Source organism: Erpetoichthys calabaricus, chromosome 7 (genome assembly GCF_900747795.2).
Source record: "Erpetoichthys calabaricus chromosome 7, fErpCal1.3, whole genome shotgun sequence".
NCBI lineage: Eukaryota > Metazoa > Chordata > Cladistia > Polypteriformes > Polypteridae > Erpetoichthys > Erpetoichthys calabaricus.
This window is the reverse complement of record NC_041400.2, coordinates 58,843,811-58,857,835: the sequence shown is the minus strand read 5'-3', so window position 1 is coordinate 58,857,835 and position 14,025 is coordinate 58,843,811. Positions and strand designations below refer to the sequence as shown.

General features: G+C 37.5%; 1 protein-coding gene across 4 annotated transcripts in view; it reads right to left on the bottom strand.

The window, feature by feature from the left end:
- Positions 1–240: 240 nt before the first annotated feature.
- ccnh (cyclin H) overlaps positions 241–14,025 on the bottom strand; it is a 36,663-nt gene continuing 22,878 nt past the window's right edge. For all 4 annotated transcript variants that reach the window (XM_028804720.2, XM_028804723.2, XM_028804724.2 and 1 more), the window contains exons 6-10: positions 13,468–13,631; positions 12,822–12,892; positions 1,120–1,228; positions 507–564; positions 241–414 (exon numbers count right to left, since the gene is read on the bottom strand). In XM_028804720.2, coding sequence (XP_028660553.1) covers positions 376–414; positions 507–564; positions 1,120–1,228; positions 12,822–12,892; positions 13,468–13,631 — 441 coding nt within the window. In that variant the 3' untranslated portion in view covers positions 241–375. The remainder of the gene's footprint in view (positions 415–506; positions 565–1,119; positions 1,229–12,821; positions 12,893–13,467; positions 13,632–14,025) is intronic.

The window sequence follows — 14,025 nt, the reverse complement described above, 5'->3', positions numbered from 1 at the left end:
GTGTGCGAGTATACACTACATCAAAAGTATACCACATAAACAGTTCCATGTATGAGTAAGAGTACATGTGTAAATGTGGCCTTTGATGGACTGGCATCTTTCCACCTTATCTCAGCAGTATTAGAGACTAGAACCAGCTGCCTGTGACCCCATAGTGAAAAAACAGATTAAAAAAAATAGATGTTTAGATGAACAGTCTATAAAGGCACTGTTTACTCTTAAATAATGTATACATGCTGATTTAATGCATAAGTACAAAAATACTTTATTTAAAATAATAACCACATAATAATAAGTATTCATTAAATGATAACATGTAAAGCTGTCAATCATTTATTCTCATTCTTGAAACAAATATCCAAAATAACAAAAGAATTAAAGTGAATCTATAGCGTCATCATCAGTCCACTCCTCCTAGGGGGAAAAAAACATCAGTGTAAAAAAGTTTGAATGAATCTAGAGAATAAAATAAAAGTATGGCACACCACAATGAGAAATACACATACTTCAGTTTTTGCCTTTTTTGTCACATGTCCATCTTCTTCATATCCTTTTCTTCGCTTTCTAATCAAAAACACATACACAAAAAATAACTTCTTATATAGACACGCTCTGGTTGTGGTATATTCAAAATATTAACCTTCTGTTGCTTCCTTCCATACCAATTCCATACTAATAATCTTCGCAGGATATCAAATATTTTTACAACACTTCTATAAAAAAAACAGGTAACAGATTGCTCTGTACTGCTCTGTATTTGCACGAATGCAATTCTCTACTCTGGATATTTTCATAGGAAGCACCATTAGTGTAGAAAACTATAACTGACTAAACTCATTTTGAGGTTTCAAGAAAAATCGAGCAAATTGTCCTAGCTTGTTTTTTTCCAGGTAATTAGTAGAATAACTCTGTTTTAAGTAAAAATAAAGAGAAAATCTACAAAAATGTCAATCAGTGTAGTTATCAGTTAAATTACAAATCTACCTATTGGTTATTAATTTGTTTGTGTTTTTGGGTTCCTTGACTTTTCAGTTCAATAGCTACATACAATTTATCTTGCAATTGACTAGTTAAAAAAATACACCACGGCATATGAATGACCACAAGAGATATACTTACTGATTTAGGACTTTTGAAAATTCATTATGGATCTTTTCCAGCTTTTGCTTGAGGAGATTTACTTCTTCAGTTTTAGCAGGTTCATATTTTTTAATCAGGTTTTTAATACCTAAAACAGTCCAAAAACAAATTAAAAAGTTTAGTTGAATAGTACACATGATATTTTGCATGGTGCTTCTCATGATAATAGCCCTTCCAACAAGAGAACATTGTAGTCAAAAACAGGTCTCAAAAATTAGGTGAGTGTGGCATCCCTTCATTTCACTCTACAAGAGCAGCCTTTGCAACCCATGTAGTGTGAGCAGAAACACTGTTCTGAAGCAGAATATGACTGACAGACAGCCTTTCTCTCTACTTTTCCCCAGCCGATTGCAGCAAACACTCCAGCAAATCAGTACTGACCAGTTACTTGGACCAGCTGAGGTATGTAATTGATATGCACTATATTCTCAAACTTAATGTGTGAATAATTCTGTTGGCGCTGGCCTAGACCTTAATTGTTTTTTCTTGTTGACTACCACATTTAATTTGTTTCAATTAAGTGTATGGAGTCATAGTAATGTATCCATGATACACACATACTTATTAAATGTTCCCAACTTTCTCCCAGTCCATATTTAATAGGTCAAGGTTCTCCTTAGAACATTAGATACTGTAATACTTAATTTCAGTGCACAGACCTTTTTCATGCTTAATTTTTTTATGATTTAATCTAACCCCTTTAATGTTTGTTTTCTCACACACCATCCCTTTTTGATTTCATTTACAATATGTTCATTGGTGTCAGCATCATCATCTACTGTCGATGTTGATGTCATGCCTAACACTGGGTCATCTTTGAAGCACATCATGTCACAATGGAATTCTGTGGAATATAATGGAGACTGTTCCTACTACACATTGATAATAACATAAATAGTGACTGAATGGCTAATTATATCAAATGAAGCCAAATGTAGTTATTGTCATTAGCTTCTGAAGTGTTTTTAAGGCTTCCATATTGCAGGCAATTTAGTATTTTATCACTTTCATTGCCACTGGAAAAACAAAGATCAATAAACGTTTGAAACATTTTTATGACCAGACATTTCAATGATATGCCATTCTCACAGTGCATCACCCTAATGATCAAACAAGATTAAAAGAGAGCCCATAATCACTGATTTTCAAACAATTAATTCGATATAACATAAAACTCTACATATCTGATCACATTAAGCACATAACAATAAAAATACAACATATGAGTGTGATGGTCTGGGATGGCTCCACACTATCTTATGTTTCTGGGAGCCTCTTAAACCTGGAACTAGGGCTGCATAATATTAGAAAAAAATGACACTATATATTGTGATATTAAAAAATCCAGGAATTTTCACCAGATGACCTGAATAGCTCCATTTTCAAAGAATAAATCATTCTTGAATGTTTGGGGTGATCTTGGAAGGTGAGTGCATCTGCTATATAGAAAATAAAAAGAATATAGAAAAATGACTCTTAAATAAACCTTTTGATTATGTGACTGTCTGGTCTTTATCTCTAATGCTATATAACCTGTATATTTAGTGGAGTCAGAAAATTACAGCAAATGTTTCATGAACGTCATTTGCCCATCACTACCCATCAGTCAATGAAGCAGTATGCTGTCTAGAAGGGATTATAGGAGGCTATGTATCTGCACTCCTGTTTAAAACACAGCATTAAACTAAGGAGTAACACAGGTTCATTTTCACATAGCAAATTAACATGAGTAATAAAATATGCCATTTACCATTTATTTTCAAAAATAAACCTCTTTTTTGGTAAACACCAAAATAGTAAACATAATTTAAACAAAGTTTTAAAAATACATAGCTGCTATACACCAGTCCCCTGAGTGTTTTTCAAAAATACAACTTAAAATATAATTTATAAAACAAATAACTTTAAAAGGGTTAAACTGAAATAAAAAAACTATCAATTTTTAATAAATAACACACATCAACACAGAACCATTTTGTCATACAAACTGTTTTTAAACTTAATTTCTCTTAGCAACAGTGCCCACGTACAACTAAGTGTTGGTCATCATGACTGAACAAGATGAAATGAAACTTCTGAATTGTATAACATCTGGTTTATTTCTTAACAGACTACTTAGCTTAGTAGTTTCTAGCAAAGAATATCAGTCTATCTATCATTGCTGGCTTATGACAATAATGTTGAATGTTGCCACTTGCTGAAAATCCTCTTTGATGGGGAGCTTGTAGCCGGTATACACAGTGTGACCGTTGCTGCAGGGTGACACAGAAACCCCCTCTTAAACAGTTTTTCAATGGGAAACAAACACATGGCTTATGGCTCCTCTTTGTGGGATCAGCTGCAGGCTTGCTTTGAACATTTAAAAGACTGAGCCACGGCCATCCTGAGATCTCATTCTCCTGTCTCTCTTCCCCCAGACTCCCTCTGCTCCGGCCGCTGCTTCCAAGCCGCTGTACCCCCTTGATGAAGAACACTTTGTGTTCTTTTGAGCAGGAGTCGGGGCTGATGCATCAAGTTTGACAGCTGCTCATTGTGAGGCCAGATCGCCTCTGAAAGGGAATTGTGTTCGTATCTGTCAGAACAGCAATAAAGTTTCTACTCCTTGGAAAACCGTCTATACTCTCCTGTGCAACTTTGTGACCCAAGCTTGACAACAGATACTTGCGGGCAAGCTTGGCAAGTTGTGGAAAGTTCACTCTGTGCGATTTCCACCATGAAAGTGGATCTTGCTTTGTTTGCCTGGGACATGTCATTAACTGTGGGCTCCACTTCAGTGCTGCAGCTTGAAGTATCAGGGCATTTGGTCATTTCTGATATCACTCTGATCCTGACTTTGATCTTATTGTCTGCAATGATAAAGTTCATTTTGATCCAGGGGTCCAAATAGATGCCATTATCTAGCAGCTCCTGAGTAGCTTCGTCTTTATATTTCTCATGGTCAGGTCTGTGTCTTTCTCTTACATTAGTAACAGTGAAGTGTTAAAGAGGTGAAGAACTGGCTTCACATAGGTGACACTAACATAGTCTTCTCTTGAAAGTGCATCTGTGAAGTCCTAGTGACTTGGCGGTAGACTCCAAAACATCTATATCTTACCAGGTTGGAACTGGATGTTGCACCTTCTTGTCTGCAGAGAGGACCCAAGATAAAGCTTTAATGTTAAATTAAAGTTAAAGCTGCTCTAGTATCCTGCTGATTCATCATCTATGTATCTTGAAACCCATCTTTAGAAATTTTTTTCTAAAGAACTGGCCTTCCAGCTGTGTCAGAAGTGACCCAGCAGCTTCTTGCAGACACCTGTTACACAGTTGGTACATTCATCATTTTTCCATGCATTTTTTAAGGAAAAAAAACAAGTACATACTAAATAGTATAAACATTTATATTTAAAGAATAAAGTGCTTATACATTCAAATAACTGTGTTTCTGCAACTGAATAAACTACAGGTTAATCTATATATATAATTCACTAAGCAGACAGAACAGGCAAGACAACCATGGGATATGCACAGGCAAGACAACCATGGGATACGCACGATATAGCCACGCCCACCAACTCACAGAGACCCGCCCACCAAAGCTAAGAGGATGAGATACGGCGACAACTCACAGAGCCACGCCCGCCGACAACAAGACCATGGGACAAGAACGCCTGCTCGCCCAACTGACTGTTACCAGCGTGTAAAACCATTGCAGCTTTTAACTCACAAACTGCAACAACTCACCAAACAAGGACACCCTGTTTCTCGAAGCATTCACACTGCCGGAAGACAACCATGGGATACACAAAAAATAGCCATGTCAGTCAACTCACAAAGCCCAGCCCACCAACTCGAGCACGCGTCCACCCACGCTCTCAAGGCATTCACAGTGCCTGCTCATGTGCCCGGACGCAACAACTCACCAACTCGCTTTCGTCTCTGCTACAGTACACATGCACCACTGAGCCACGTTGACTTTTCATTATTCTTTTTGGTTTCGGCTGCATTTCTATATATAATCCACCAAGTCGTCCGACCATGGGTTACAAACGACAGAGCACCGCCCAACAACTCGAACCAATACAGAGACACTCCCACCAACTCTAAGAGCATGGGACGAGAACGCCTGCCCGCCCGCCTAACTGTTACCAGCGTTCACCACAATGTACTGGAGTGTAAAACCATCACAACTGCTAACTCACAAATTGCAACAATTCAAACACCGCATCAGATGCTTTCTATATCTAAGAAGATATATAGATACTTATTATTCCTCGGCACGCGTCCACCCATGCTCTCAAGGCATTCACAGTGCCTGCTCATGTGCCCGGACGCAACAACTCACCACACACAAATTTTGCTTAATTTAACTCAACACAGGAAACCTTGCCTGGCCCGGACACGGAGAGGATTGACAGATTGATAGCTCTTTCTCGATTCTGTGGGTGGTGGTGCATGGCCGTTCTTAGTTGGTGGAGCGATTTGTCTGGTTAATTCCGAAAACGAATGAGACTCCTTACTGCTAAATAGTTACGCGATCGCCAAGCGGTCGGCGTCCAACTTCATAGAGGGACAAGTGGCTTTCAGCCACGTGAGATTGAGCATTAACAGGTCTGTGATGCCCTTGGATGTCCGGTACTGCACACACACTGCACTGAATGGATCAATGTGTGTCTACCCGGCGCCGACAGGCGTGTGTAAGCCGTTGAACCCCATTCGTGATGGGGACCGGGGCTTGCAATTGTTCCCCATGAACGAGGAAGTCGCTTGCACTGATTACGTCCCTTCCCTTTGTACACACCCACAACCCCCCCCCACCCCCCACCCCCCCACTACTATGGTCAGGTGACTTGGTGGATTATATATAGAAAAGCAGCCGGAACCGCAAAGAACAATGAAAAGACAACGTGGCTCAGAGGTGCATGTGGACTGTAGCAGAGACAAAAGCGACTCAGGTGAGGAGTTGGGGGCTGGCATATGAGCAGGCAGTGCATACTGAACGATGATCGTATGTTGGTTCGTAGCGTACATTGTTGCAATGTTACTTTTCTTGGTGGTTTATTAAATTACGGATTTTTCAAATGCTCATTTTTTTCCCTGTGCTTAAAAAATCATTAAAAGCGGCGTGATTATGCGGCGTAGCGGGTTGGTTAGTTTAAATATAAAATACACAGTTTCTGCCTGCTTTCTTTGCATGTTTTAAAAATCTATGAAAACCCAATCACTCTCAAAGAATATGTCTTACAATTTTTATATTAGCGGTGTGCTCTTCCGTTTCAATTTAATGCATCTTTTAAAAAAAATAAATGTTTATGAAACTAATATTACAGATAATAATAATAATACTAATAATGCATTTTATTTATAGGGGCAGATAGACTTACAGACAGAACAAGCAGTGAAATGCAAGTCTGACTAGCTCCAGATTGTGCTAGTTAAAGGACAGGACGAACAAAAAGGAGTTATACTGTATTAAAATAATCTAGCTATTAAACAATAAGCTAGAAAACAGTGTCATTGCAAAAAAGTATTTTTTTTTTTACAATATGTCTAAGACAATATATGCAATTAACAGTAGTAGAAGTATGATACTGTACATATATAAATGTTATAACAATAGCAGTATGAATCTGATACAATTTTATTATCTTTAATTTTAGGGCAAGTTCTTTAGTAAAACTATTTAGTAAATATAGCAAACTTACAACTATGAGATGCAGTCTGTGGCCAAAGCACTGCAGCCTGATCCACTGGTTAAGAGATGCAACTTTCACCATGTTCGCCGTGTTGCCTGTTGTTATACAGATTAGACATTTTTCTTCTAGATCCCGAGAAGCCAATACTTCTCTCAAACCTGTTCCAATGTTCTAACTTGTATGATCCTGCAGGATAAATGCAGTTTGCAAACTGCAACTTTTCACTTGGACGTCCTCATTAATAAAGTGGACGGTCAGACTTATGTAGGGCTTGGTTGTCCGGCTGGACTACAAATCCATTGTTGCTGCAAAACATTCCACTTTTCATAACTCTGACTGAACGTGTGCCTTGCATTTCTCATACAGCTCTGGGATGCTTGTATGATGTAATACTGGCAAACGTGTCTGAAAGAGTTTTTTGCTTTGGATGGCATTCAGATCTGGCTTTGAAGTCATCGTACCGAATTTTGCGGTGCCGATTTAAATGATCAAACAAATGAGTTGTGTTGCCTTGTGTTGTGGCAATAATTGCGAATCACTGTCCACAAAGTACCTGTTTTTAGTCTACACCATCCTTTCTGTAGCCAAAATAATTCCATATGACTGATGTTGCCTTTCTTTTTACAACCAAATCTTCCTTTCTGTGTTTTTCTCCTGTTCATCATTTATTTTCAGGACTGCTGCAAACTGCGATCGATGACTAGCGAGGGTAGAGGTGGAATTCATGGGGGGCGAGGTGCAGAGCTCAGAGGGGTGTGCACATACACAGGATTTCAGACCTGCCCATGTAACGCTATTTGCATTTGCATAGTTAGATGTGGGCGGCTTGTAGTTTGTCGCCCCTTCCCATCCTGTTTGCTGCTGCAGGGAGATTTGCTCATTTCCTCCGGAAATGATCAGTACATAAAATGCTCCAAAATGTTATGTTATTATACAGTTTAAATGAACTGTTAACATTTCATTAGATCATTACGGTTCATGGGCTTTAAATGAACTGTTAACATGTCATTAGATCATTACAGTTCATGGGCTTTGAACAAGAGTAACACCTAAGTAATAAAAAAAAGCAGCAAAAAGGCTGTCACATTACGCATTTTTTTTTTTTTTATTAATTTGCTTTACATGACAACTCACGTTCTGATATAAGTATCTGTATGTGGCTTGCTTTTTATTCTTTCAATTCTGTTCATATATCTAATCTACTAAGTGTTTTGTATTTATGTGTTACTTGTTTGTATAAGTTATTCTTGTGAACCGACTTTACAAAAATAAATACATTGCACCTCCTACAATGCAACTATTGCGCAAGCACACATCACAGTTACGATGCTGAAGTGATATATTGTGCAGTCTTATCCAGAACCACCAATAGTCATAAACCAAGATAAGCCAGGTAGATGTAGACACACACAGTCAGCAAGAGTTGGTGCAAAGTGTTCAGTGCTTTTATTAAAAACCCAATAGTGTCCCAAAAGTGCAGTGCAGCAGTCTTCAATAAATAATCCATTAAAGCAAACTGTGACGTGGAAGTTAAAATCCATAAATAGTCCAATAAAAAACAAGGTTATAATCCCGGTCAGGTGTCTCTATTAAAACAGACACAAGCCCCAATGCCTCTTTCCAAAATTTGGCATCTCCTCAGCTTATCCCAACAGGACCTTGCAGCATGAGGAAATGCTCATTGACAGGTGCAGTCATCCACTAAATCCCAGGTTCAGGGTTCTACTGCCTTTGGCATTCTTAGGGCTCTGCTCTAAATGCCACGCAGGTCTCCCTCAGCCAGTACCTTGGCATCAGAAGGGAGTCGCTGCAGAATAGGGCCATTCGCACTACTCTGCTTAGTTCTAAAGAGTGCCCTTTTCCCGGCCCTGCCCCACTCAAGCACAGACCTGACTGTCCCACCAGCATTCAGATGTTTTCAGTCATTTAGGGGAGTTCCCCCTCCCTGAGGGCATCCCAGAGAGGGTGAACCGCAAGAATCCCAAGAAGTTCAGGGAGTGTCCAGCGAGTATGCCACAGAGAGAGAGAGAGAGAGAGAGAGAGAGAACTGCTTCAGGATGGTGGAGAGACTTTAAAGGAAGGTTGAACCTTCTCCTGATTGGATTAAAGTCACTTCCAGTTGCAAAACAAGTGTCTTCTAATAGGTGGGTTCTTCTGTCCATTTTAGTTGTCACCCTTTGAATTATACATCTTTGTCCTTGTTTCAGCCCATTTTGTGCCTTCTGTCTTAATAGGTCTGCAGAGTGGCCTCTGGAGAGATGTCAATGCCACTCTTATTTACACCTTTGTTATCAGATAAAGTCCAGGAAGGCAAAGGTACAAGCAGTCACTTAGTCTGGAATGTAAGTGGTGGTTTTGTGAAGCTGGATATTAAATCTGCTTTCTTAACAGATGGCCTGGTATGCCATGAAAGTTTTGCAGAATGGGTAATGCTCAGTTTGTCCTACAAATATGATATTCCTAATCACATCATACATTCACATTATTCTTCGCTGTTCCAAGCATAAAGACAAAGCAACAAAACTTACAGAAGCAAAAGCATCATGCAAGTTGTAACTTAGAAATTCAGGGGCTAGAATATTTAAATTCAGCCATTTTACAGCTCTTTCACTACTCATTGATGCTTATTGACTTGAGCTTGCAAAGTATGCCATGGAACAGCAGGCAGACTCATTACTGTATAAAGTGGAACCCTGAAACCCATAGTAATGGCAGATAAGCTGGACAAATTCAAATAAATTTCCTAGCCTAGTGCTGACTCCAGAGCTGTATGGTGGGGCTTAAAAAATCCATTCAGGTCACTGGTCATTTGAGCTTGCAGTAAGCAGCGCTGGTCAGGGAAATAGCTAGCTGCCAAGAGGAGAGGAGCCCATAGGTGGTTAAAAAGTTAGTTGGAGGAGCAATGCTTGTGATATTGTAGGTTAAGTGTGCTACACATGTCATCTTCATATAATGGTAAGGTGTTCTATTGAGGGTTTGCCTTTATTTATATTCCTTACTTATGTATTATAATTTACAAGTTATCGTATACTCTTCCTGTTTTGGCCGACACAAGAGCTCCTCCAAACTGGCCACACTGTATTGTTATCTTCAGTAATTCTGTCATAAATTTTCCTTGAACACCCTCTACATTTCCAAATTCTATTTATTACTCTGCCAATAGCAAAGTACTCTCATCCACCCTGGTACTTATATATGACATACTTCATCTTCACTTGCTTTCTCAGTTTTCTCTAGTAGGAGAGAGGGAGCAGACAAGACTTCACTGTAGACAGGTATATTTAATTTAAATGTAAGACTAAGAGCATATAAACTGATACAGTATATTTCATCATTAGAAAAAGAAATTTCTTCCTGGTATTTCTAAGATGACTACTAACATAAAAAGTCTCACAAATTAGACCATTCACTCCATGGAGATTAGCTAACAGCTGAACAAGTTCCAATATCTCATCCAAATACTTCGCAATGTCTTCAAAGTTTACTCTTCAAATACAGGCATTTTCAAAAATAGCGGGATTCAAGTTAAATATTTTTTTGCTTTTAAGATGGGTTTCAATTTATTACAAGACATCTTCTTTGCAGCTATATGAATCAAAGTGGAATTTCCTGTTGAGTACTACAGGCAGCTGTCTGAAAGAAAGGTATGAGAAGTTGGGCAAACCTTTTCTTACAGCTAACCTTGGTGCTGCTACTGATCCTGCCACTACTGTATCTGAGGCCTTCCTGACAACTTCTGGCCTCTCTTATCCTCTCGTGTATTGGAAGAGAAAAAGGCAGAAGACATAAAAAACACTTCAGCAATGGAGTATATCTCCTTCAGCATTGCCATGATCTTTGCAGAACAATCACTCATAGGGAGATTAAAAGCAGTGTTAAATTTCCTGTATTATTAGACAATTTCATTTCCTGTGTTTTTTGAGCACCCGGCCTTTTTTTTTTTTATCTTCCAGCTATACACATTTCAACAGTTCTTCTACTGTAAGGTCTTCTGATACTTCTTCTGATAAGGCATGGTTTCCTTGAACACATTTTTCTTCAAAACAGCAAACGCTGTCGGTAAACAAACTTTGAGTGCCATTTATATATATTATATATATATATATATATATATATATAGATATATATATTTTTTTTTTTATATATAAAGTGCAGTGGATTCTCAAGTCATACCTCTTCCCTAACTCACAGAATGGAACATCTAGCCTAGAAGCTCACATACTCTTTGGAATGTGGACTAAGAAAATTCAAATAATTTGTTCAGTATTTACAGAAATATGTACAATTGTTAGTGTGTTACTGGTTTAAACAGAATGTACTGGTCTTGCTAGCTAGCTAGTTACATACTTTCTATGTCTCCAGGGGGAAACTAAAACTTTAGATAAACGAGAGAGAGAAAAAAGTTATATATTAAAAAAATGTATATATATTAAAAAAAAAAAAAATAATAATAATACAATAAACCATAAACCCTCAAATACACATACAAAAATTACTATAAAAGTATTACATTAAAGTATTATTATAAAAAAATTATTATGAGTTATTTGAACATCAGACCACACTGTTAAGAATGTGGTCATGCAAAAATCTATGCAATTCCAAAAAGGTTCACAAATTTCTTCTTGCAAATGTAGATATGAGAGGTAAACTAAGAGATATGCAGGTTAATTTGGTGTTCTGGATAGTAGAATGTCGGGCAGAACACAGTATGTGAGACTCAAGGACTATGTTTCTGATACAGATGTGAGCAAAACTGAAGCACCACAAAGAATAGTCCAAATCTTCTTTTCTCTTGACTGTACGCCTCCTACTACAAACATAACACCAGCTCATGTCACTTGCAGACAGAGTGCAGGAGTCAGATGGGGTACTTGTTTCTTGGTGTAAAGGGAATTGTCTGCATCTTAATATCAGCAAAATCAAGAAATTGGTTAGTGACTTTCATCGCACCAATGAGCCTCTATGTATGGTCACTATTGAAGGAGTGGATGTAGAGGTGGTCCACTTCTACAAGTACTTGGGGGCCCACATTAATGACATGTTGGACTGGTTAGGAAACACAGAGGAACTATGTAAGAAAGTGCAGATCAAGATCTTGTGTTCCTTCAATGTGGGATGTGGCACCCTTCTTATCTACTATAACTCTGATGGCAAATGTGATTTTCTACTCTGTGGTGTGCTGGGCTAGTAACATCACTTCAAGAGAGACCTATTGAATCAACAGGCTAAATAAAAAGGGCGAGTTCAGTTACAGGACACATTCTTGGCCCCCTGGAAGTAGTAGCAAAGGAATAAAAAAAGAAATGTGTACTTATCTACCTATTTATGTATTTATCTATTTAAAGAGCTTCTGTAAAAAGTACATTTCACACTGTGGATAAAAAAAGTTCCACCTAAATACAGTACATTGCCAAATCATAGAATGGTTGAAGAGTCCATGTCACCATTTTGCAGAGAAAAGAGGCATGGCTGGAAGTGAGGACATACGCAGTATTGTTCAAAAAACACAAACTTCATAATGGCAAGAAAAATGTCAACATATTTCAAAGGAAACAAAATGCATAGCTGATTCTTTAAATTTGGTCTTAGAATTCAACGCAGATGGCAACAAACTGATTTATCAATTTGAACATTCAGACTGGCAAGCTGAACTTTATTATTATTATTATTTTTTTAATCAAAAGCCTATATATATATATATATATATATATATATATATACACACACACAAGTACTCCTAAAGATTGATTATTCTGTGGAATTGAGCTAGTGGGCCACATGCTGCATTGAAATACATTTGACCATGGGTATATAAAGCAAGTGAATTACATTTTTCAGTACATACACAAACCAGAGATTTAAGGAAGCATTTATAAAATCGTATGGACTGTTTACAAACTTCTTGTTTAAAATTGTGATTACAATTAGCTGTAACTTATGACTTAGAGTAATTAAAAACTGAATAAGCTTTTAAAATACTTTTGGATACCAAGATGTACTTACTTTTCATTGTCTCAATAATCTGTGTATACGTGTTCCTGTCTTCCTTTAGTCCCAAACATTCTGTCAAATAACTGCATAAAGAAAAAAAAGAAGATTGAGGGCTTCTCTCATGTGGAAAAGCAGACCCTTTCATCCAAATGCAATCAAAATGTGGAACGAAAAGCATTTCAATTAATAAAATAAATTAACATGTATAAATTAGTATGACAATGAAACAAACAACTCCTGAATTTGAAACAATTTAGAAAAATTAGTAGCACTTTAGTTTAGGTACTACCTATAATGCATCTATTAGTTGCACACTGCAAAAACAAAGGCCTTTTTTGGGTCTTAAGTATACTTAAAAGCATCAATAAAGAACTCATTAAGTTCAATTTAAAATGAACTGAGGTTGTTTAAGTGGGACATAGTATGACTCTCAATATTGCATATTTCACTATGAGCCTTGTGAATCCTGAATTATTGTTTCAGAAGAAGAAATGAAGTTTTCATATTCAAAAGTAATCTTACCAGCATATCACAAGCTCTTAGTATGGCATACAGCAGAGAGAAACTGAGAAACTGAGTTATTAAGAACACATTATCGGTAGTGCCTAAAACCAAGTGTTATAAAAAATTAAAATGTATCAAGTAACCAGTTCCAAACCTTTCAATATTTAGTCCTGCCCTTACAGCACTATTCAAAATGGATGTTAGTGCAATTTGTGATGGTGAAAATAAAAGACCAGCATCAGACATCGTTGCTCGATTGAGGAAGTCTTCCGCCGACTTTCTCAGCATCTCTGGATTTTCCACTGCTGGATATCTGGTCTGGAAGAGGATAGAAATATGTCATAGCTTGTTGCACTCTTCACATCTTTTACCCATAGACTAATAAAAACAACACAAATTAACTGATTGAAATACAAGCACTGACACAATTTTGCTATGGTATGAAATGTTTTAGTTTTCCAGGTAATGTAATAAAGCATTTCACAAATGTAAATTGCTGATTCACAATGTTCTGAAAGACATGGCTGGAACTGAAGGAGACACAAAAAACAGCCAACCCAACCTAAAGAAACTTGACCAAATACAATGTGTAGCTTTCCTTGTTTACAGTATTTATTCTTTAATGTGAGAAACATTAGAAAGAAAATGCAAAAAGAAGGGAGACAGAATGGTTCCTGGTAATTATAGACCAAACAGTCTTATTCCTATACCA